Source organism: Sceloporus undulatus, chromosome 1 (genome assembly GCF_019175285.1).
Source record: "Sceloporus undulatus isolate JIND9_A2432 ecotype Alabama chromosome 1, SceUnd_v1.1, whole genome shotgun sequence".
Lineage (NCBI taxonomy): Eukaryota > Metazoa > Chordata > Lepidosauria > Squamata > Phrynosomatidae > Sceloporus > Sceloporus undulatus.
The window spans coordinates 55,505,028-55,530,891 of NC_056522.1; the positions used below are offsets into that span (position 1 = coordinate 55,505,028).

A 25,864-nucleotide genomic window follows, 5' to 3' on the forward strand; every position below is an offset into this window, starting at 1 on the left:
TCTTTTTGTACAATATTGCCAAAATCCGACCATATCTCTCCGCCTCTACTGCCAAGATCCTGGTCCATGCCCTAGTGATCTCACGACTTGATTACTGTAATGTCCTCCTGGCTGGGCTTCCTCTTTCTCACCTCCGTCCTTTAATCTCTGTCCAGCATTCAGCTGCACGCATTATCACTTCCACCCACCGCTCTGACCACATTTCTCCTGTGTTGGCATCCCTTCACTGGCTCCCTCTCCCTTTCCGCATTCAGTATAAGCTCCTGCTGTCGACATTCAAAGCCCTCCATGGACTGGCCCCTCCTTACTTATCAGACCTTCTTTCTCTTCACCTTCCCACCAGGGCCCTCCGTTCTGGTAGTCAAGGGTTCCTGTCTCAGCCCAGGATTTCCTCTGCCCCATCCCGGATTCGCCCCTTTTCACTTGCTGCCCCTCACTCCTGGAACCTTCTTCCTCCACAAGCAAGAGCCATCACTTCTTTAACCAGCTTCAAAACGGAGCTGAAAACCATCCTATTCAGAGAAGCTTTCCCAGGCATCGCATAATTGTCGCTTACTATCTGATGTTCTGTTGTTGGCTGTTTATCGATCCATTTCCTGTATTCCTATGTACTGTATATGTATTATCCTACTTGTGATTATGTATTTTCTCTGGATAATGATTAACCATCCATTATGAAGCCTTGCCCTCCCTCCAGTCCATCTGCCTTGGTCCAGACCTCGGAGGTTGAGAGGAACTGCTGGACCTCTTACCCTTTCCCTCCACCACTCCCTTCTCCTTCTGTCATGTCTTTTTAGATTGTAAGCCTGAGGGCAGGGAACCATCTAACTAAAAGATTGCATGTACAGCGCTGTGTAAATTTACAGCGCTTCATAAATAAAGGTTAATAATAATAATAATAACACTAGGTGGAGAGAGAGAATTACTCACTGGCAATAGCACAGATCATGGCCAGAGCTGCAAATGTCCCTGCGAGGCCCTGTCCACTCATAATAGGTGCTGTGTAACTAGCAGGCAAGAGTCCTGCCAGTCCAAAGAGGCTGCCTTGGAGAATGGCACCAAAGGCTGTCAGGAAAAAAAGAAGACAGTCAGAAGAAAATTTATAATGGAACAGGAAACAGTTCTTGTATGTCTCATCCATGTCATATATATTTAGCCACGGCTGTGGGGAGGAGACTGTCTAGATATGGAGTGCACTATGAAGGTTTACATATCAAACTCAGCCCTCAGATGTGGTCATTCCACACCAGGCTTCCCTAATCAGGTACCACCCTTCAGGCGTTTTAGACTAATTCCCACCATTCCTTGTAAACATGGCTGTAGTGCAGCGATAACCAGATCTTATGTTTGTAACTACTTTTAAAAAACCAGATTCAATACCTGCAGTCAGGTGCAAAGTAATGGCTTAGGAAGGCAGATATAAAACTAAGAATCAAGATACCTCTATACTGCAGTTGGAACCTGCAGATGATTTTTTTTTACACAGATCTATTCTTATTTAGCTTTCTTGGTTTCAGCAGCCTGTTAGGAAAGCGTGTGCACATGTGTTGTTTTTGTTATTGTTAAACCAGTAGTAGTCAGAGGTCCTTGCTGCTCTACTGAAAATAAGGTCTACCAGTAGACCCACATCTTCTGCCTACCTCTGTAGTAGAACACTGGAGCAATTCTTGGAATAATGGTGAAGGTGGAGAGTTATATGGACAAGTGCCTGTGTTATCTCTCCCACACCAACACCAACACACAAATGATCCCCACTTACAATTGATGAAAACTATCTTGACCATGGTGATGATGAAGAATGGCAAAGGCTCCATGGTGACCTTGACTAGGATAGCTGTTATCATGAAGACCAAGAAGATGGCAACCAGGCTGCACAGGATCCGCACCTGCTGAGGAATCCTAATAGGGAAAAGGACAGAAGTGGAAAACCCCATTGTAAAAAGCTGAAAAACTCAAAATGTTATTAAATGGATATTCCTTCTTCATGTGAAGGGAAAGAGCATTTGCACTGCCCCAAGCTTGAGGGATCTGGTTCAAATCCTTACTCAGTGATGGGTGAAAAGAGCATCGACAAGCACCTTTTTCTTTTATTTCAGTTCTCCCTTATGAAAAACTGGTATAAAACTACCTATCACTGTAGCCAATAAAGAGAAAGAAATAATATTACTAATGTATGAAAAAAGTTCCTTGTTTACTGTTTATTTTTACATTTAAATACTATGAATTTACAGCTTTTATGGTGAAAAACTGAAGAGCTGTTGAGGTATCTTATGAATGCAGCAAACAGATTTGGCTTGGCAAGGACAAAAAGGCATGACTTCTTTCCACCAGGAAGATCAATGCTGCCTACTCTGGCTACTTCCACCCTACCAGAAATCACTCCGCTTGAGGGGGAATGGGGGCAGAGCAGGAAGGAGAGAAGTGTAGGACTCTCTTCTCAGAAAGCCTTTGACGATCTCACCTCTGGTGGATGAAGGAGTTGAGGCAGGTGAAGATGAGAAGAGGCAACATGGCACAGAGCGTCATCATATTGTCGAATATGGAAACCAGGTGGGAGGGAGGGACTGTCGTCTTCCCTGTGACATTCACATTAGCATGGCTGCCTTGGGAAGCCTCCTGCAGGTATTTAGAAAGTGGGTGGAATTTCCCAGGTCCATAATGCTATGGCAAATTGGTGCAGCTAAAGAAAGTTGGTTGCACAAGTCCCACTGAGACAAAATGCAATAGCGTTCTTAGAACACGGGCAAACGTAAGGTCTATGTGCCTTTCATTCTGGTCTTGCTTGGGAATCATACAGTTCAGATATATCAAATAAATATGTATCAAATATATATCAAATAAGTCATATGTTTGATACCTGTAGCACAATTTTTACTAATGTAAAAGTAAATTTATCCTTTGCTCTGAAATCTGTCTGCCTGCCTGCCTATGATTATGCCATCCTCAAGAATGTAGGTTAGGCTTTTGGCATCTTCTCGTATCATCCACTGAGTCACTGAAAGCTCAGGAATTTTACTGGGAACTTTTGGAGAGTGATAATTCTCCTGGACTCCTCCATACCTCAGCCATAATGGAAGCTGCATCAGGAAATCCTAATGCATTTTACCCCTTTTCTCAGAATGATGTGGCTGGCTGTATATGGGAAAGGGGACTAATACTGCCTTGGGCCTATCTATTCCTGTGGGCATGACACAGAACATACCTCAAACATGAAGTTAAATGTCTTAAAGCACATTTCAGTCTCAGTTGCGGCACACTACTGTGCCTTGGCACAGAGTCTGAGAACTACTGATCTAGACAAATCTCTTGTCCTGATACCAGTCCTATCTCCTACACAGAAGCTGTTCAACTCTCCCTTGAACTCACATCATTGAACATGGATGCCATTTGTGTTGGAAAGATGTTCCCTGTAACATTCAAGTTGTCATAGTGGTCGACAGAAGAATCTTCTTGTAGGCGGTCAGTAAAATACTAGAGAAAGCAAATATAGGAGACAAAGGAAGAAAACGAATGCCAGTGTGTAGCAGCTGTGAGCATTATGCTAAAAAGTCTTATAATTAAATAGTTTTCACTTTATGTGTCTTACCCACATGATAGGAGAAGTACCCATGTGTCTTACCATACTCATCCAGTTTTCTGCATTATAAGAAATATCTCTTAATTTTTACAGGTTTTTAAATTTTTAAACCTGTAAACTGGCTTCCTTCAAATCCTTACAGAGTCTCCTACTAGTTCAACTTTCTCAGTCTTTCAGCAGTTAGAAAATATGCTGTATTCATCAAGCGCAGTGCTTGGAGAAATTATTTTTTAGATCACAACTTCCAAAACCCTGTCCCTCGACAGCATGCTCAATGCTGGGTCAGAAAGCCTGGAAGATGTGGTCCCAAACCCATGGTTTAAATGGCAAATGGGTATAATCCAGAGAAATCCAGTTCTGCCTAAATCCCACGTAAATTAAAGGGACTATTGTGTTTTGAGCATAACTCAACATAGGGCTCTTCATACTTTTATCTGGTTTTGCATGGAACCAGAGACTAGCTGTAAAAGACACACTTGTTATTGTTTCCTGAGCATTTGATATAGCACTTTTTTTTCCAGGATTAAAATTTACTCTTGCATGTCGAAATGTTTATGTCTGTCTCTCTGCCATCATTTTTATCAGCTCCCATAAAAGTAAGCAAGCATCCTTCCTGTAACTGCAAGATAACTTAATGTCATCTGTCTGTCCCTTTACAGTGGTACCCCGGGATACGAATGCGCCGCCTTACGAAATTTCCGGGTTACGAAAAAATCAATTGAAAAAAACTGTTCCGGGTTATGAAGGTTATTTCGGGTTACGAAAGAAATTTTGGTGCTTTTCGGCGCTTTTTCGCACCAAATCGCGGCTTTTCCCCATTAGCGCCTATGGGTTTTCGGCTTGCGAAAGCTTTTCGGGTTACGAACGCGGCGGCGGAACGAATTAAATTCGTAACCCGGGGTACCCCTGTACTAGGAAGGTAAATTGCTGGTCTGGTCTGGATTTCTTCCACATCTAAACTACACTGAAGGCAGCAACCAGGAAATCCTGATGCATTCCCCCCTCCCCTCGCTGGGGATGATGTCAGTGATCATATGTATAAAGAAGAAAAGAGAAATCAATGTTTTATCCAGTCTCCCCGCTCCAGTAAATATAAAGCGTTCAGCATGATCCAATTTATTCAAAGCACATTTCAGTCCCAATGGTAATACCGAAGTATGTCTTAGTACACAACTTAAGAACTGCTGATCTATCTAGAAAAATTATGAAGACATCTGGTAAAACATGCGGCCTCAAAAAACATTGGTGACACGTTCCTTGAGCGTACCTTGGTAGCAGTCATGAAAAAATTCCATGGCAGAAGTGTCCCAAGGCCAAGTATGAAAAATATAAGCCAAACAGCCTTGTATCTGAAAGAAAAATTGCAGATTGCTAAGGTAGCAGACTTAATTAAGAATTATTTTATTATTTTTTTAAACATGAAAAAGACATTTTTATAAATCACCCTTCTGAATTGTATAAACTGGGGGGGGGGGGGAATTACATCTCTAATTATAAACACAGTCCCCATGAAACTCTGAGGCTTGGGATAACCTTCTGATCCTAATTAGAATTCTTGAAAATAACAGTGTTGATAATCACTTCTCTGCTCTCAAAAAAACCAATCAAAAACCAACCAACCAACCGATCCCCCCCCAAAAAAAAACCAACCCAAGGTAACCTGAAGGGGAAAGCCAACGGAAACAATAATTTATACATTTTGTTAATATTTATTTATGAACTTTTCCATGCCCACTCTCACCAGATATCATCATGAAAGTTCTATATTGTTCCCATTTGATTACCTTACTGATAACCATGGAATATAATTTGTAACCTTATTGGTAACACAGATCCATCTGAAAGCATAATTTAGTTTCAGTAATCGTCAAGAGAATCAACTCATTTGAGATGTGGTGCTGGAGGTCTGTGAATATGGACTCCCAAAAAGACAAATAAGTTGGTCCTAGAGCAAATCAGGTCAGACCTCTCCCAAGATGGAAGCCAAGATGACTAAACTGAGACTGTAGTACTTTGGACATATTATGAGAAGGCATGACTCACTAAAAAAAGACAATAATAGCTAGGGGGATGGCAGTAGGAAATAGGAAGACTGCATTTCAAATGGATAGTCTCAATCAAGGAAGCCACGGCCCTGAGTTTGCAAGACCTGAGCAGGGCAGTTGATGGCAGGGTGGCTTGGAGATCTCTCATTCACGGGGTTTCCTTAACTCAAAGTTAACTTGACAGCAGTTAACAATCACAATCATGAATAACAACTAATAGAATGTGTTAACAGTCTTTTATTTTGGACATTACAGTTGTCCCTCCATTTTCGCAGAGGATCCGTTCCAAACCCCCTTGTGAAATTTGCAAATATTCAAGCCCCATTGGCCTGAATGGCCATGCGCACACCATTTTAACCCTCTCTGCGTGCTGGTCTGTGAAGGACTGAGACCGCAGACTCAAAGTCCGCGAAAATGGAGGGACAGCTATATTTTTGTTCCCAACAACTGCAACAAAAGATGTATGCCCCAGCCCCACTGAAGCTTCTGTCCTGCTGAAACATCCATTGTGGTTGCAAAAACTACTTTGTTTCCTTCTTTTAAAAGAAGGACACATCAGTATTAGACTGGATTTGGAAATTGTATAATTTAATAGAAATGGATAAGTTAACTTATATAATTAAATTTAATTCTTTAAGAAAATTTGAAGACAAATGGAATCCGGTTATGATTTTTTTTGACAAGTATTGGACTCAAAAGTTACAAAAATGTTAAAAAACTGATGAAATCTCTTTCTTGATATTAAAAATATATGATAGAAATAAGTTATTCTGCATGATTAGTGATGATCCTTGAATTGTTATTCATATCCTAAGCTCTGTTTTGTAATAGTAAAAAAATTCAGAAATCAAACTGTCTGTGAAATTACCTACTTGAACACCATATAGAAACAAAGTATTATATTAACTTTTCAACTTTTCTTTCACTATTTTCCCTTTTGGGAATAAATATAATGTGATAAGTTTTACAGGATGGTATAAAATCTAAACATAAAAAGGAGTTAAATCTGATAGGGAAGAAAATCTCCAGATCACCAGGTTTGGGAAGCCTTAATTTTAAATTTCTGTAGAGTTTATATGGTGTATGGTTTATAGAGTTGTATATTGTTAAATGTACTTTATTTGTTGTGTGTTGTGTGTCGAGAATTGTGTGTAATGCTATTTTTGTTTGCCTATTATATTTCTTAATAAAGATTCATTAAAAAAATAAGGACAGAACCACAAGCACAGGATGTTAAGAACTTCTAAGAAGGCCAATTCTAGAATACCTCCTTAAAGTAGTAATAGGCTTGTAAACAGGGTACAAAGGTTGTCGGAGCCTTCTTTACAAGCTCCTTAGTGCTCTGAGAAGGCTTCTCCATATGCACTACAACCTTTGGTGCAAAGTTTGTATTTCTCTTAAAGAAACAAAGTAAAGTTAAATTTTGCAGATTTAAGAGTAGGATCAATGCCAGATTGGTGCAACCTCCTTCAGGTCACAGGTGCCTGAAGTGGTTTCTCTTTTTAAATAAAAGAAAACAAATAAAACTCCACTTTAAAAAAAGGCCAATACTTCCCCCCTAAAAGTAGCGTTTTGGGAATGACAAACAAGCGTTACCTGTTATAATTGAAACATTAGATCATTATCATTAGCACATTATAAATATATCAGTGTTAATCCCAATGAGGAATATATTACCAATAATATTATTACTTAACACATTACTTCTAAACTTTGGTTAGCAAAACTCTCAGCAGCTGTCCATGACTGCCATCAGATGGTGCTGAGCTTGGTGGTACTTAGCGAACATAGTTAAGGGGGAAATGCATGTCTTGATAACTGTCGATATACAGGGACAACATTCCCACTTTCTGTCCTTTTATATCCCAAACATACCTATCAGGAGGGCTACTGCCTGTCATTATGGCACCTTAAAGAAGTTTGTCAAGAGTCTTGCTTCCCGTAGATTCTGATTGCTTCACTTCACGGCTGGCCTCCTGGAGAATCACAAAAAAAAAATAAAATAAAAAAATAAAAAATAAAAAAAGGGGGGGGGGAGAGACCCGGTTAATGGGGAACCACCAGAACAGTGGAGAGCAATGGGATTATGTACAAGAAAACAGTTTATGCATATAAAAGAAATGGGATGTTCTAGAAATTAGTTTTACAGAAATCATATTTGCAATTTTTGAGTAAGCACTGTGCTAAACTGATCAAAAACATGTCTTTTGGTTTTTGGTTTTTTTCAGTACTCTATTCCCTTGTTGACTTTGGAAATTCAGTAAGTAGTCAACGATGCAATTACTTAAAAATGGGATTTGCTGGTGTATACTGGCACAATGTTCTTAGCAGCAATATGCTGTGAACCATTCCCTTCTTCCTACAATTAAAAATGGAAGTAATCCTCCTGTACAACGGACATCTATTGAACACAACAGACAGCTAATGGGTGCTTATAAACCCTGGAAATTGCCCCCCAGCACTTTCATTCCTCTCCCCACACACATCCTCCACTGAGCAAAGGCTCAACTGTAATGGTCAATAATAAAAACAGTAAATAGCAGTAATGGAAAATCTGCATAAGACATTTGAAGAAGCTCTCAATGTACACAGTAACTAAGACATGAGTAAGCAGAATCAAGACTGGGAAAGGTCCAAGGCAGAACAAATAAACAAGTGGCATTTGTGCTCAAAGGATCATAGATAAAATAATAAAGTTGGAGAAAAATGCGGAGAGAAACCAACATCTGACATGATAAGAAGTGCAGGAGTAACTGTGCAGGCACACAGATAAGCAGGTGGCAAACTCTGTTACGCTCCTAAACTGTTTCTTGTAGAGATTCTGTCTGATCCACATGAATGTTCAAAGCTGGATGCCTGCTACATTTATTGTCCATACCTCCATGGCATTCAAAGCTTATGCACATTACAGACTAACTGCACACATTCCTATGTGCAGGAAGAAATCCTGAGGTAGGAAGCACAGGAAGATGAAGGTCCAGAATTTTGTTGTACTTTTAAACTTTGCTTCTAACAAGATATGTCTCTTCTCTGTTTATTTCGATATGATCTACTGCTGAAGCTTTCCAAGAGAACCACATATATTGAATAATCTTATATGGCTTATTACACACTGGAACTTTTCTTACTGCACAATCTGTTTGTCAGTGGAATAGAAGGTGGCGAACTCCCCTCCTTTGGAAATCTTTACAGAGCTTGGAAGACTACCTCTTGGGAATGCTTTAGGTGGCAGCGGATTGGACTAAGTGACCCTTGTGGTCCCTTTAAACACTATGATTCTACGATTCGACCCATAACCACCACCAGTCATTGCATATGTACAAGTAATAAGGGCTTAATGGGACTGAACATGGGGCTAGTCCTAGTAAAGCACTAGACACAGAGCCATTCTCCTCTGTCTCACAGAAAAGGCTTTCATATTAAGGAAAACATGCCCTGTCTTGGAACTGTAATGCACAATGCCTTAACTGCTGACATATTCCATTTCTCCAGTCATGTATATGTAAATGCCTATCTTTATGAATATTTATAAACTACTTACATCTATAGATGTCAAATTGGTGTTCAACAATATGTAAACAATACATAAAATCAAGATACAGCAGCTTTTTTTGTTGTTGTTAAAAGCACAAATCACGTTTTTTCAAAGTCCAGTTCAAGTATTTTACAACTAAAGGTAAGCACCCTATAGGCAGACATGGGAGGTAGCCAAGGCCAGTTCAGAGGACAATAACCAAGAAAATAAAAATAGGCTAGTTTCCATGTTCCCCAAATTACTCCAAACTATGCACCTTCAAATGCTTCCAGTCATACATTTGCTTGGAAAACCACAGGGTGAGAATCAGCCAATTCTCTGCTTCCTGCTAATCTATCTGCAGCATCTCCATGGCAGTTCTCATGAGTGTAACAGTTGAAAAACAATATGCTGCCATGCTAATCAAGATTACCACCAGGAAATTGCACCTGTATCTGTGAAGGATCATGCAAGAGCACCTGCAAAGAAGCTGAGGTGCAATATCTAAAGATCTTTTCTAACATAAATGAGCCACCCACATGGCTCAATTTACCTGGCTTTGTTCTCTCCACTTCTTAACAGCTTCATACATTTCAGTATGTCCCTCCTGAATGACTCAGATCTTCTGCTCTCATTCTAGAATCTACACCCTTTGACAAACATTGCTTCCACCTGATATTTCAAAGAGGAGAAAATCAACCTGTCATAAAGACCCAGCCAATTTGTATGTATATTACTCCCTCTAACATTGCACAAATGCAAATAAAATAAAAGCTGCTCCCTCCATCTGTCCCTCCCACTTCTCAACACTGACCCCTCTCCCAGCACCCAGCACAAAAAAAGTATGTCAAATGTACATCATGGGCTAGCACACCTCTCCTGCACTGAAGCAAAAGAATACAAAGCAAAAGAATGAAAACATTGGCACACTTGTGTCATATAAACAGAACACTTTGAGGGAAGCAAGCACCACACATACCCGAGTGTACAGGCTGCTCAGGTTGCTGAGCCTCCTCGTCCTGTGCTGAGAGAGATCTATTTGAAGGGAGCAGGATTGTTTTTTAAACTTCCTCTTGCAGAAACTGGGGGAGGCTAGGCCTATGTCAGAATCATAGGTGGTTGGAGAGTTGATCCAGGCGTCTGTGGTCAAAATAATGCCTGGTGCCACATCTGGTGGGTGGCTTGAGGTCATGACTAAAATAAGGAAATTCTGGATTTTCCAGATGGGGTTGGAGCAGGAGTGAGAGAGACTGCTGTTTCTTGGATTATATAGGAATGGGCGAAGCTGGGTTTTGTCGTGAAGTATAATAAATAAGGATGGCTGCAGTAAACTTACAACCAGCATAGACTCTTTCTTCATATCAGGGAGGACAGAATTGTCTACGTGATAGACAAATCTTGGAAAGGTTGGGGGTGAGTGGGTTTGTAGCTGTGGTAACAAAGAAAGCTTTCTAAGCCCTGAATATGTTGCTCTGGCATGATAAATGCCAGTCACCTTTCCAGGACGCTCAAACTGCACAATTACATTTCTTATTTTCCCAATAGCCAAGAATGATACGAACAGAGGTATTTCCAAATGTATGGCTCATAAAACTACCAGTTAAAAGCCACTGTGTAATTATTTCATCTTTTCCCCTTAATGGATTTAGTTGGAAGCACATTCTATTCCAGACTGTAGAATTACGAAGTTAAATAGTCAGCCACACAGCTGACACGTTTCTATGTTCACAAACTTCCTCGATGTTTTCACCACATGTATCTCAATTCCTTCTGAAGAAAGCTGTATTTTATGCAAAAGAAATGAGACAATGACAATAACTGGAGGTGGATGGAGAGAGGAGGCACTCCAGACCTCATAAGCAGCCATGCAACAAATAAGAGTAATTCATCCATCATCAAAGAGAAAGATATTAAGCCAATTAAGCCCCATATTTCACGTAGCAACTCTATAAGAAGGGAAAGTATACAATCCTGAACTTTTGAGTGACTCAACATTATAACCAAGTAATTTGATGAGAATGTATAGTAATAAACTAGCCTCTTAGGAATTGTCTGTCAGCAAAAACACAATTCCAGCCAGTTCCTTCTAATATTTCTGCAACAGACAGAGGGGAACCTGGAACTCCCTCAGCAAAGCATTTTGCAGAACTCATTTGGCAGCATGTTGGTAGTATTTGGCGTTCTAGAGCTCTTGGCTGGCCTTTACTTTAAGGCTCAAGAGGAGGCTGTTTCAGAGGTAACTACACCACCCACTCAGTGCTTCTAGAAAATGGGGCAAGAGCGGAGTCTGACGAGCAGAACTCTGGACCCCGATAGTGTCCAAAAATAACTTGCTGAAGGAGTCACGTTGCCCATGAAACAAAATCCAAAGTATCTGTGGAGTTGAAGGCTTTCATGGCCGGCATCCATAGTTTTTTGTGGGGTTTTCAGGCTATGTGGCCATGTTGTAGAAGAGTTTCTTCCTGACATTTCACCAGGATCTGTGGCTGGCATCTTGAGAGAATGCTTGCCTGGAAAGGAGTTGGGTATGTATATACTGTGTGACCCTGGGAAGGCAGGAGTGATATGCATGTGTATTGTTCTGTTGCTAATGGCAGGCCTCAGGGTGGGAGGGTATGCAAAGGAGGATTAGTGTCTGCTTGATTAGTGCTCATTGTCTGTTGGGAAATCCCTGACCCTGGGAGATTTCTCATTTGCATTTGCTGAGTCTTCACCTTGCTATTTTTCAAGACTGGTAGCCAAACCTTGTTTACTTTCAGGGTTTCCTCTTTCCTGTTGAAATTGTCCAGGTGTTTGTGGATTTCAATGGCTTCCCTGTGCATCCTGACATGGTAGTTGTTGGCATGGTCCAGAATTTCAGTGTTTTCAAACAGCATTTTATGCCCAGGATAGTTTATAACATGTTCTGCTACTGCTGATTTTTCTGGCTGACCCAGTCTGCAGTGTCTCTCATGTTCCTTGATTCTTGTTTGCACACTGCATTTGGTGGTCCCTATGTAAACTAGTCCACAGCTGCATGGTATGCGGTAAACTCCTGCAGCTGTGAGAGGGTCTCTCTGCTCCTTGGCTGAGCGAAGCATTTCTTCGTTGGTTTGTAAACCATTTGAAGGTTGTGTTTCCTCACCAGTTTCCCTATTCTGTCTGTGACTCCTTTGATGTATGGTAAAAATACCTTCCCTTTGGGTGGTTGCTTGTCTTCCCTCCCACCACGAGGCCTGCCATTAGCAACAGAACAATACACATGCAAATCACTCCTGCCTTCCCAGGTCACACAGTATATATATATATACCCAACTCCTTTCCAGGCAAGCATTCTCTGAAGATACCAGCCACAGATGCTGGTGAAACATCAGGAAGAAACTCTTCTACAACATGGCCACTTGGCCGGAAACCCCACAAAAAACTATCCAAAGTATTTGTTGTGGTGATACTTTTATTAGACCATGCAAAAGGGTAGGCCTAAAAAAGTTGAATATTCTACATGATATGCAAAGCTTGGAAAAGCTGACTTTTGAATTGTAGTAAAAATAAATTTTCCAAGTTTCCAGCAGTTTGTTAAATATCCACATGTCTTTCCAGAAGTGATCCTGTCATTTTATCACCTGAATTTTTTTCCTAAGGATTCAAAAGCTTTCTAGTTTCTCTTTCCTGAACAGGAATATAACCTCTCCATGTACAGAGAGAACAAAAGAGAAAAAGTGCATAAGAAGGGCACAAAAACAATGCAGGTGAAGATAAGAATTATGGTGAAATAGATAGCTATAAACATTTCCTGGTATCTGTCCCAAGGATCTGGTAATCCTACTGATTCTGTTATGGACAACAGCAGTTGATGGATGCTACCTGTACCTGGAAGGTTTATATTCAAAGTACTTAACTGTGCCTCAAAAACTGACTGAAACAAATTCTTCCTCAGCCAAATCAAACAGGTAATGGTATTTACAGTATGTAGGAAACCATGTTGTGTCTGCCTGCTTTAGAGATGGTAAAGATGTGGATCATCTCAGAAAAATGAAGAGGCAACACTAGTTCAGCACTAACATGTTTGAAGAAACAAAAGGATTCACGCTTAGAATTTGAAGAATATAGCATCTAAAGCCCTGGGTCTGGATGGGCAAATCTGTCATTTTTGGTTTCTTTATCATTCAATTTCTCTAAAGCTGCCAGCCACAGATGCTGGCGAAACATAAGGAAGAAACTCTTCTAGAACATGGCCACATAGCTCGAAAACCCCACAAAAAATTGAAAATTGTTTCAACCTGGATATGAAGAAAACCCTGCAAGTTTTGGTAAAATCTTATAAAACCAGGCTGAAATAAAATCCTTAGCATCCCTCAGCACAGAAGAGGAAACTATGTTAGAAGCAGGTGAGCTGAAGGAGTAAGAATAAAATGAAATAGAAGAGAAGGTATAATCAGAGACAATGAACCAACAAGGGGTAAGTGTTGGTGAATTATCAAACATATCTCACTCTCATATTGTCTTCAGTGAATTCCGCTTGTTTACTGTAGCACTGCCAAGAAGAAGTGAATGACAAATCCACTTCTTGTTTTTGTTTCCTCTTTCTTTTCCAATGAACAAAACATAGTTTTCTTTGGAATGAAATTAGAAATGTGGTAAAAGTAACCATTATGAAAACTTGAGTCATGTGGCTGTTTTCCATGGGCATCCTTTCCAAACAGTTCTGGGCTCTGGATGTGAGCCCACAAAAACCTGTCAACACTCTTGACTGATGGGTCTAATTTTTAATCTTCTATTTTGTGAACCAGACCTTTATTTGTTGATATCTTTGTTAGTCAACCCTAAAGGAAATTATTGTTTCTTCTACTTTATCCAATTCCAACAAACCTATGGCAGTTCCTATAAATGCAGCAATCGGAAAATTGTTCCAGAAATTGCTGCCAGGAAATTACAGATGCTATCTATATTTTTTCATGCAACAGAACTTCCAAAGAGAGTAAAGATGCACTGTCTCTAGATCATGGGTGGGCAACATGGTGGCTTATTGTATGCTCATTGCAACTCCCATCATTCTTAGGGTGCATCTGTAGGAAATAATGCCATTTGACAACACTTTAACTGCCATAGTTCCATCCTACAAAATCCTGGAATCTTTAGTTTTGTGAGGCACCAGCACTCTTTGGCAGAAAAGGCTAAAGATCTTGCAAAACTGTAAAACCCAGGATTCCATAGGATGGAACTACAACACTTAAAATGGTGTCAAACTGCATTATTTCTATAGTGTAGATGCACCTTCAGCACTGCCAAGGATAAAGGAAGATGGGAGTTACAGCCCATATGAAAAACTACATATTCCCCATCCTTAATCTAAAGTCCTTCTGTAATATGTAGACTGGCCTTTAATTTATCCTGCTTAGTTTTAGTGCTTCTTGCCTTTCTCACTGCTTCTTAGACATCGATATGTCCCTTATAAATAATTTACTCCGGTATCTCCCATCCCATATTCAACCCCACAACTGTATTTAAAGACCTGGAAAATTAGAGCAAATGTTTCATCAAGAGAGTCTGAGGAGTCTAACTACGGAATTCAATACTCCCATTAGGGTCAGAGGGATCCAATAATGCTATCTAGGCAAGCTCCAACAGCCTGTCTAATGATATGCCTTGCAAAAATCTTTGCAGAACTGGGAATGAGCCTTGCCGACAAAGACTGTACAGTACTCAGAACTTTTAGCTCCAAAACTACAAAAAGAAGGACACTTAACTGACAAAATTATAAGCTTCATCAGGAGATAAAGGCATTGCAAGATAACACAAAAATACTGAATATTAGGGGATAGCTTATGTTCTCCCAAAACCTGAGCCCAGAACCATTTCCAAGAAGAGAATATTTTAGATACTTTACCAAATAAGACAGATGTTTAGCATCAGTGAAAATTTCCATTTAGTCATTTTTTATGAAACAGTAATAAATACTCACTGTGAGGTGTGATAGATGCTGGAACTTTTCAGTTTTGGTGCCAGAGAAGTTCCTAACTGAAGAACAGGATGAAGATGGGGACAATAAAATCAGACATCATCCTTAGGGTTGGCTACAGAAACCTAGGGTGGGAAAAAGATTTCCTGTCAAAAAAGCCTCTCAGGGCAAAAAAGGCTATATCCAACATTTCCCTGATTTAAACTAAATGAGAGCGTGACACGAAACAATGACTGACAAGTTATTCTAGAACTGTACAACTATAATGAAAAATCATAATGTACTATCTTTCTCTTTCATAATGTAATAGTGAAAAGAAGCAGAGGCTTTCACTGATCATCCTACTTAGAGGGTGCTGTTAGGAAAAACTTATTAAGCTCCATTCACATGCTATGGCTAAAACAGGCAGGAAGAAATAAGTAGCATATTTTAAATTTTTTATCGTTATGTTTTTAATTGATTCCTTTTGTGAGCAGCCTTGGGTCCCACTCAGGCAGAAAGGCGACATATAAATGAAATATAAATAAATACGTAAATTCTCATCAAAGCAAGTGTATGTGTTAAATAAGGCTGAATCTGGTTTTTTTGCAAAAGCTAAAATTCAGTAGTTAGCAAACAGGAGTCCACTTTATGGCTCTCACTGTTTTGTGTGATGCTCAGTTTGGTGCCCAGTTCTCAGTTCCTTTTTCTTAAAAATTGCTACAGAAATATATGGCAAATATATGACAGATACATAGCTCTGTTGACTCCAAACCAGATACTCAATATCACGTATTTCCACCACTGGGAAAGTCCCTTTCAGGATGCCTCATCGCTTTGGTAAGGGCCTAAATACTCTTCAGAGTCTATATAAAGCCCTGTAAGGCTCAGGTCATCAGAAGGACCATATTCTGTCATATCAGGCTGTTTAGGATTTAAGATCTTCAGGAAAAGCCCTTCTGTTCATCCCACCACTTTCACATCTAGTGGAAACATGGAAGAGGACCTCCTTGAGGCTGCTTCGAGACTCTGGAAGTCTCTTGACTATCTTCTTCCTTACTACATATCCAGGGGTAGTCATGTTGGCCATGTAGCAAAGTACAACATCCAAAATGCACAAAATATCTTTACTGGCCAACCAAAATGCACAAAATACTCATTGCAAGCTTTCAAATCTCACCTGGCTTCTTCATCAGGAGGGGGGGGGAGCGTGATGATGTTAGTCACAAGCCTGCATTTTGTCAAGATGTAGCTGTTCTTAGTTCAGGTGTTGGTGGAGGGACATTCATGCAGGCTGGACCCTCCTCCCTCTGATCATTTAGGTATTCTGATTTTTTTTAAAGTTCCATTAGAAAGACACCAGATGACCTTGGGCAAGTCACATGCTCTCAGCCTCAGGGGAAGACAATGGCAAACCTCCTCTCAACCATCTTGCCAAGAAAACCCCATGATAGGTTCACCTTATGGTTCCCATAAAGAACTTGAAGGTACACAACAACAGACAAAAGCAAGACAAAAAGAGATGCTCCTCTTGAGATAGAGAATGCCTCAGACTGAACTTACAACATGTATTTTGTGCATTTTGGTTGGTCAATAAAGGCATCACTGTTTTATGCATTTTGGATGTTACTGTACTTCTTTCTTACTTTCCTTCCAATGGCAGGTACCGTCACAGTCGGTCATGGGAATGACACCATACAGTTGAGTGGGCAACATGCAGCCTTCTGTAAATTCACACCTTGCTCACCTCTACTATAAAGAGGAGGAACATGACTTAAAATATCATTGCCATTACTATAATATTTATTTATATCCTGCCCTTTTCTAACATGAGGATTCAAGAAAGCTTACAAAAATGAAAAAAAATACAGTTGGAAGCATTTGCAAAGTCATAAACAGTGGTATTAAAAAGTGATATTGAAATGCAATTAAATAACTCATAAATTAAAACCGTTTTAAAAACCCAAAAGGGCCCAAATACTACAAAGGCACCAGATCCAAAAAGAATCCTAATCCAAAAGAATGTGAAGGCAAGCACATTTTTCTGGTATTTGATTTTGCCCTAATAAAAATATTGTCCAACAGTGCATTTTGTGTTTTTTTCTCTTCTCAAGAACCAGCATGGCTATCTTTGTTGTTTTTATTTGCTGTAACTAGTTATTTAACGTTTTTATCATGGTTGCTATATTACACTCAGCCCTTCCTTTGCTTGAATTTATTATTATCCTGAATGTTTCTTAGATAAGGATGAATCAATGTTTTGCTTGAACTTCAAAAGGATGCCAAAATGTTTTAGCAATAACTGGTCTTTCCTGTCTCTTTCTCTTTTCCTTCCTTTCCCCTGATTTTGAGTAGATGAAGTTCTTCACTTCTCCAAAGACTTGGCACAGCTCTCCTTTCATGTCTCCAAGTAAGACAAGACTATATGTGTTTGGGATAAACATGGTGGGAGCACTGGAGAAGAGATGAACTGAAAGAATTTACTCCAGGTATTCTATCTGACATTAAGGCTAGGTACAGATGTATACCTAGGAGCACAGGATAGATTAGTATCCTTTTAGGTCTTTGAGAAAGGGTTGGCAATTGGGGCCATCCAGATCTTTCTGGATTGTGATTCCCATCAGTCTTAGTCAGCACAACCAATGGTGAGGGATCACAGGAGCTGAAGCTGAACAACATCTACAGTCACCATTGCTCATCCTTGTCTTAGAGGAATTGACAAAGGGGTAGATCCTACCTCAGGCTCCCCTCTCAGCTTCCTCCAAGGTTTCCCCTACAGCAACAGTGGGCAAAATGTGGCCCTTCAGATGCGGTTGGACTGGACCTCCCATAAGCCCCAGCCCAAGTGAGGAACATGGGGAGGTGCAGTTGAGTTTCACTTTACTTACCCAAGGTCTATAAAATTAGAACCCCAATCTTGCAAAGGGCATAAAAGAAGGACATTGAGGTTATGGTGGTGTGTGGGGAAAAGACACAAGTATACTGGAACCACAGCCCTTTTAGCCCCAAACTACATCCTCAGCAAAGAGGAACATGGTATCAAGGCTGTCATAAATTATTTCCCACTGCTTGCTTAGAAAGAAAGAAGAAGGGGGAAAAGTCTATAGAGGCAGTTCCATACTTTTACCTTGTCAGCAAGAGCTTAACAGCACTCTGGTTTGTTCAGTATTCAACTGTCCCTGTCTTTCAGACCTCCCCCACTGGACTGCTCTCTAAGCATTTTCTTCTACTGATATAAGTCAGGCCTGGTCTATGTGTTAGTTCACAGCAAGACATTGTTTAAGGCAGCTTTCAGGTTGCTGACCATTTGTCCAAGGTTCAAAAAGATAAGCCTTCATCACTTCATCAGAATAGAAATAACAAAGTCACTGTGGCAAAAAATCCCTTAGTGAGGCATGCTCTTGTTCAGCGTGCATCAGAATTTAGAACCTTTTATTAGAAAATGTTGAAATTTCAACTAAAAATCTTTATTTTCACTATGAACAACATGGGACTACCTTTTGGTTCAACACACAGTGATTGAAAGCATAGTTTATGCAAACCACAGGAGCTGTTTCAATGTCACTATTAACTGATCTACCTGGCCAAAAATATGGAGAGAGTATGTTAGTTCTACATGTTATGTTCACTGTTTGGAGCAGCAGCTAACACAGAGAGACTATTTCACATAGCTTTCACACAGAGGGAAACATAAAAATTAACACTCCTCCCTTAGAATACACCCGGGGTAGTTGTGTTGGCCATACAGCAAATCCAGTAACATTAAGAATCCACCAAAGAGTGATGCCTTTATTGAGACAACCAAAATGCACAATATACATGTTGAAAGCTTTCAAAGCTCCACTGACTTCTTCATCAGGCAAGGTGTTAAAAACCATACAGGAGAAAAAATTGAAGATGTTAGTCATAGGCCTTCATTTTGCTGCTTCTGTTTTCAGTTGAGATGGTATCCAGGGGTATTACTTGAAAGCTTGCACCTCCTCCTTCTGGTCATGTGGCTGCTTGGTGATTCTCAAAGTCCAGGAAATTTAACATCCATTTACCATATCCCTAACATCACTCTGTTTTGCTACAGGTCAAAGACCACAGAGTTCTCAACTAAATTTACAACCCTCTCTACTCTACCTTTATCATTTGTGGTTAATGTCTTACAAAAAAGAAAGAAAGAAAGAAAAGAAAAGAGAAAACAGGTGTCAGTGTTTAAGTCACCCAGAAGCCACAGTGTCTGCCCTAAGCACAGAACTTGGAAAATACACTTTTTGGACAGTAATCCCTAGGTGATGGCTGGGCTGGGAGATTCTGGGAGCTGTGGTCCAAAAAAGTAACTTCTCTGAGTTTTGCCCTAGTCCTACATACAAAGGGGTAAGATGCAACTGATGAGTGTTGCTGTTCTTTGTATACAGAGAGGCAGCCTTGAAAGATCGGCCATACAGGCCGGCATTGGGGCGGAGTGGGGGTGTGGCGTCTGCATGTTTTGACTCTGCCCCCGTGGCAGCGTGTCGCCACACACCCTATCAGACGGCGGGCGGCATCACAGCGCTCCTCTGCCGCTGCATCTAGGTGATGCAGCACCAAAGGAGCGTCAAAAAGCCACGGTACTGGTAGCTATGGTGCCCTTTCCATGGCCCAAAAAGGAGCTGCTTTTGGAAAGGCCAGATTGGGGCTACGGCACATAGTTGCCACGGCCCTGATCTGGTGCTCAAAGGGGTGGCTTCAGGCTGCCCCTTAGGAGCAGTCTGTTGAGCCTAAGGGACACTCTATTGCTCCTTCCATGTTCCAGCATTATGACTGATGTTAAAAGCAAGTTTCATGCCTGAACCCATTTCAGATAGGCATGAAGATGCTATGAACACAGATGTTTCCCTGTGCAATATGGGATTACATTAGGCTCTTCTCTTTTTTTTCCTCCCTTCTTCCACATGTAGCTGTTGAATCTTCATGTGCTAGCACTTGAGAGGCATATGGGAACAGTGCATGAAGCCACAAACACAATATTCAGGATAAGACTGGAGGAAAGGAAGGACACGTTTTTGAAATACCTAGAATGCTTGTTACCTTAGCTATATCATGTCAACTGAGAAGAGAGGCTTACAAACACTGGAATGTTCCTTGGGAGCTTTTCCACTGTACCTGTATAATTACAAAAATGGTTCACTCATTCACAATGCCCCCCCTCCGGACAGAACTGCCATCCTGTAACCTGAAAGAATGGTGAAAAGATACTGCCTCCCTAAAGGACAGTCTTGCCTGTTAAATAATGCTACATTCTACAATACATACGTTTGAGATACTCCCCAAACCTCACACCTTTGGGGCATACTGAAACTTCACTTGTAATCTCATGCCACTACATTTGCTGGATCTATCAGGTTTTGACAATAAAAGTGTGACAAGAGAGTGAATAAAAGGGAGATCAATATTAGATCTTTGAATTAAAATCTAGGATAGTCCATAATACACGTTCAGTTCACATAGCAGTGACATTGTTCCAGATGATGAAGTACACTATAAGGTTGCAAGTACAATGGGGAAAGGACGTGTCTTCTTCTTCCTTCCACCCTCACATACAACGACTGCACTACATGAAAAAATAGAGTACTGTAGTTATATTCACTCTCCTAGTTGTTCATCTACCACTATGTTTCTTCTGAGAGTAAAGCCAAGTCAAGCCTTTTTGCATGGCTAATTACTGCCATGTTTGTTTTATAAACATGATTTGCACATACAGCTCGTGCTATATTGGGATTTTTGATATCTAAATGAATTCCTCTGTAAGGAAACCTAAACCTTACTGGAGGTTACACGACTCTCATGGCAGCAAATTGAATACCCTGATTGTACATTTTTCCAAGAAGCAGCATTTAAGGCATAAACCATACTAGGATTCTGCCTTATAAATCTTTAAAGGGACCCATCCCAGCAAAACACCAGTTGAAGCCAGACTCCTTTTGGAACAGACCAACCAAAGTATCACCAATACTCACAAGATTAATGGTCTGTTTTTATCTCGCTCCCAAGCCTCCAGGATATATACAATCATCCATCAGAGGGGAAATGCTGAACAGAACATTTCTGCTACAGAAATTAATTACACAAATAATGATGCTTTCCCACAAGTTGAGCAAACACCGGGGCCTCCATTATGCCCAGCCACTCTCCTGCAGAGGCAACCCTATCCCCAGCCCTGTGTAGAACATGGAAAAGTTACTATTTTCAGGCCACAACTCCCATTCTCAGAGCTGTAGTCCAAAAAAACAAAAACAAAACAAAAACAAAAAAGACCAGTCCTTTGCTTTTCAGGCATTGTGGAAATGGACTCATGGGCCAAATCATATGTTCATACACTCCAGAACTAGGATAAAGATTGGGCAGCCTTAGAAACAACTCTTCTCCTTTCCCACATACTATCTCCTTCAGTTTTGAGATAACAATGAAAAGAGACCTACCTAGACCACAGGTGAGCTCATCAGCTAGAAATTCTTTAAACTGCTGAACATTCCACTAGATACCAGCAATTTTAGAGATGAGCAAATGGGATATCTAAGTCTAAGCACCTGCTGCTGGCAGTTTGCCTGGGACAGATAACCAAGAGGGGCCCCTTTCTGGCGAAGACGCAACCTAGCAAAGACAGCGAAGCAAGAAGCGATAAGACTAGGTTTTGCACAGTATCTTTTCTGCTGAGCTGTCAAAAAGACCCATGACCCCAAATGCCTTAACTTGGTTTGCTCAAGATTATTCCATACAAACTAGCTCCCCTTGATACTCTCTTGCCTCTGCATCAGTCAGATTCCACCAGTGCTTTAAATGAGTGGACTTCTGAGCATGCTTTCTATGCATGGTAATTCTGAAATGTGTTGGTCAATGCAAGTATGGTAACAGGCAAAGAAGGAGATAGTTCTTTTGGAGTCATCAGTCCTGAATCAACACTTTTGGAGAAAGCAAAGCAGAGTGTAAATCATGCCAGACTAATAAAATTACCAGCGCAGTAGATGAAGGGGGTACTGTGGATATAGCATATCTTGATTTAAGGCCTCTGAAACAAGCAAGCTTCATGTGATTTTGTTAGTATACCGTCCACTCTGTTGTTTAACAGTCTCCCTGGCTAAGCTGACACAGCTGGTCTCAGAGCTCGGAGTCTCCCAGGCTTTTGGTCCTGGGGGACCTCAACATCCCCTTCAAATAGTCTCGTGTCCAATACATTGTGCTGGTAATACATTCAATGTGGTCTTTAGTATGGATCAGGAATATCCGTGGGCAGAAGTTGTTCAGATCTCTGCCCTGTCATGGACTGATCACTCTCTGGTCAAAGTGGGACTCAAGGCTACTACCTACAGCCCTCTCGGGGGTGGAGGACCTATTAAAATGGTCCGCACTCAAAAGCTGATAGAACCCAAAAGGTTCCAGGGAGCTCTAGAGGAATTTGATTGGGATCGATGGCGATTCTGTCAAAGCCCTGGTTGATACCTGGAATAACGATCTTACCAGGGCCATAGACCGAGCGTCCTTTCAAGCCCACTTCAAATAAAAAACCATGGTACACGGAAAATCTGCGTCAAATGAAGTAGTTTTTTATCTTGCAATGTTGTTTCTATTGTTGTAATTCTGTCTCGATCCGCAAGGAGAAGAGGGAAATATAAATATTATTATTATTATTATTATTATTATTATTATTATTATTATTATTATTATTATTATTATTAAAATGGACCTGCTCCAGCCGGCTGAAGGGCAAATTTAAATTGATTCCGATCCATATCTGGTTCACACTTGCGCAGAATTGATTTATCGAAAAAGATGCAGAAAACATCAGCATCAAAAAGACACCGGTTAACTGGATTTAGCATGTGGCCCCCTTCTCCGAATCGCTTGAGCAAATTGATTCTTACTTAAATTGTCTATGTAGCACCAAGATGGTCCTGAATTTCATTGGAACCTATATGGTCTGCAATCTGGAATTCAACACATGATTTCAATGTAGGATCTGAGTTCAGGTTCCATTCCCCACATAAATCTATGACAATCAATTCATTCTCTCTCTGCTTGAGTTCCACACACAGAGGACTTTATTGCACTGGTCTTCAGGGCCGTTCTGAGAACGGCCTGGCAGGAAACGGAACGAGTGGGGAACGGATTTTACCGCACACTCCAGTCCCTCACTCGTTCCATTCCCCCTCTCTTCCGTGCCCATTCCGTTACAGAGGGAACGCTTTTTGAGAACTGTTCTGAACAGTTCTCAAAAATTTCCCCCTCTGGAACGGATTGAGAACAGAAGAGAGGGGGAACGGAACGAATGAGGGACTGGAGTGTGCGGTAAAATCCGTCCCCCACTCGTTCCTGCTCCTTCCGTTCCGTTCTCAGAACGGACCCAGAAGGAACAGTGCGATAAACTTCATTGATTCAGTCTATATCATAGGTGTGAGCACAAAGAAAGGTTGTATCACATTGTAAATGAATGCTGCAATGCTAAACACAAATAATCGAGAAGAAAATTCCACTGAAATCAATGTGATTAACAAGAATTTAAAAAATTGTTTATGAGTAGGTTATAAAAGTGTTATTAATATCTCTCTCTGACAAAAACCAGTTTTTTATGTGTTTTCTTGGGGAAGCCTGGTTTTAATTTGACTGTACTCTGCCATGGATAGAGCTAGTGTGGTATAGTGGCTTGAGTGTTGCACTAAGACTCTGGAGGCCAGGGTATCAGCCATGGAACCCACTGGGTGACTTGGGCAAGTCACACTCTCTCAGACTCAGAAGATGGCAATGGCAAACCCCTTCGGAAGAAACTTGCCAAGAAAACCCAAAGGCCAATGCGATTTTGGGCTGCATCAATAGAAGTATTGTGTCTAGATCAAGGGAAGTAATAGTTCCACTCTATTCTGCTCTGGTCAGGCCTCACCTGGAATACTGTATCCAGTTCTGGGCACCACAATTTAAAAAGGATGTTGAAAAACTGGAGCGTGTCCAAAGGAAGGTGACTAAAATGGTGAAGGGTCTGGAAACCATGCCCTATGAGGAACGACTTAGGGAGCTGGGGATGTTTTGCCTGGAGAAGAGAAGGTTAAGAGGTGATATGATAGCCCTGTTTAAATACTGTACTTGAAGGGATGTCATATTGAGGAGGGAGCAAGTTTGTTTTCTGCTGCTCCAGAGACTAGGAGCCGGAGCAATGGATGCAAACTGCAGGAAAAAAGATTCCACCTCAACATTAGGAGGAACTTCCTGACAGTAAGGGCTGTTCGACAGTGGTACACACTCCTTTGTAGTGTAGTGTAGTCTCCTTCCTTAGAGGTCTTTAAACAGAGGCTGGATAGCCATCTGTCGGGGATGCTTTGATTTAGATTTCCTGCATGGCAGGGGGTTGGACTGGATGGCCCTTGCAGTCTCTTCCAACTCTATGATTCTATCTTGGGGGATTGCCATAAGTCAGAAATGACTTGAAATCACAACAAGAACAACAGCTATGGATATCAGCTAATTTTGCTTCTGAAATCGTACCACACAACATACCCTCATTCAGTTTATCAGAGAAATAAGGACCTTTTATTACTTGCTGGGTTAAAAGGTTATACACAGATTTAAAGAGGTGATATCAAACCCCTAATCTTGTAAAGGAAATAATAAAACACATACCCAGTATCCCACATTTTCAATGTCTGAAATTTTAACTAGCTATTTCTTCCTACATACTGCTGAAAGTATTTTGGAGGGAAATCATTTTCTGTCCCCTGCTAAATCCACTCTTTAATCCGTATTAGTAATGTACTGAAGGCCAGATCAGTGACAAACTGTAATATGGGTAAATGTTAATAAATACAATCTATCTTGGTCTTGTTTCCCCTCCCCTCATGTGAAATCAGCACCAGAACTAGACAAACTATGGCTCATTTGAAGTGTCATTACTTTTTTATTATCTAACCAAACAATTGGAAAGAGAGGGCAGAAGTAGGATTGCCATCTTTTTCTCCTTTCAAACAGACTCTTATACTTTTCCAGATCAAATCAACATGTAGAAATTCAACAGCATTTTTTTTTCATAACAACTGAGGAAAAAGAATATCTGCTGTATTTCTTCTCTGACATGCAATTGTTAAAGGCACAGGGATTCTGCCAAGAAAAAGTGGTGATCCAAACAAGTCACATTATTTTATTTATATAGTAACATTTTACATAATCCAGCTAGCACCACAGGCATTGCCCAAGTTCCAAAAGCCACATATCAAAACACAGACATACACACACAATCTTCATACAGCTGACAGACAGTCTTTGCTTCTATCTTCTTTCTGGGGCCATCAGTTGTCACCCTTGGTCAAAGCGTCACCCCACAGTTGTAGGGGTGAGCCACCCCCTAAGCCCACACCATGGACCATGGGTATCTCCCTTCATCCTATCAGGTTGCATTATCAACCCATCATGGTTGCTTCTCTTCAGCTACTTGCCTTTTGATTTTCACCCCCTTTTCACCCTCTCATCCCCCAACACACAATTCCTGGGAACTCCTGCCCACCCACTGCTGTGCTCAGACTGTGGACCACTGGTACCTCCAAACATTCTCCTACCTGGTTGCATTATTAGCCCATCATGGCTACTTCTCTTTCCCTTCAGCTACTTTTCAAAGCCCCTTGCCTTTGATTTTCACTCCTTTCTCTGCACTTTCCATCCTCTCATCCATCAGCCCCAGGAACTCCTGCCTACACATCATGCCACCACTCCTCCACACTCCTCTTCCTTCCTTGCTGAAACCTTTAATTTTTGACACTAGAAAGAAACAGATTTATATAAACACAAGTAAGAAACCTGCCAAATAT

The 25,864-nt window shown here is 40.8% G+C and overlaps 1 protein-coding gene across 5 annotated transcripts in view; it reads right to left on the reverse strand.

The window, feature by feature from the left end:
* Positions 1 to 25,864, reverse strand: part of SLC29A1 (solute carrier family 29 member 1 (Augustine blood group)) — a 110,264-nt gene that overhangs the window by 12,682 nt on the left and 71,718 nt on the right. For 3 of the 5 annotated variants that reach the window (XM_042475245.1, XM_042475236.1, XM_042475218.1), the window contains 7 exons: positions 15,078 to 15,199; positions 7,498 to 7,598; positions 4,845 to 4,926; positions 3,367 to 3,471; positions 2,462 to 2,616; positions 1,760 to 1,899; positions 931 to 1,065 (listed from right to left, as the gene is read on the reverse strand). In XM_042475245.1, coding sequence (XP_042331179.1) covers positions 931 to 1,065; positions 1,760 to 1,899; positions 2,462 to 2,616; positions 3,367 to 3,471; positions 4,845 to 4,926; positions 7,498 to 7,523 — 643 coding nt within the window. In that variant the 5' untranslated portion in view covers positions 7,524 to 7,598; positions 15,078 to 15,199. Of the gene's footprint in view, positions 1 to 930; positions 1,066 to 1,759; positions 1,900 to 2,461; positions 2,617 to 3,366; positions 3,472 to 4,844; positions 4,927 to 7,497; positions 7,599 to 9,689; positions 9,809 to 15,077; positions 15,200 to 21,499; positions 21,572 to 25,864 lie in introns of those variants that run through there. The other 2 variants (XM_042475253.1, XM_042475226.1) reach the window with 2 other exon arrangements.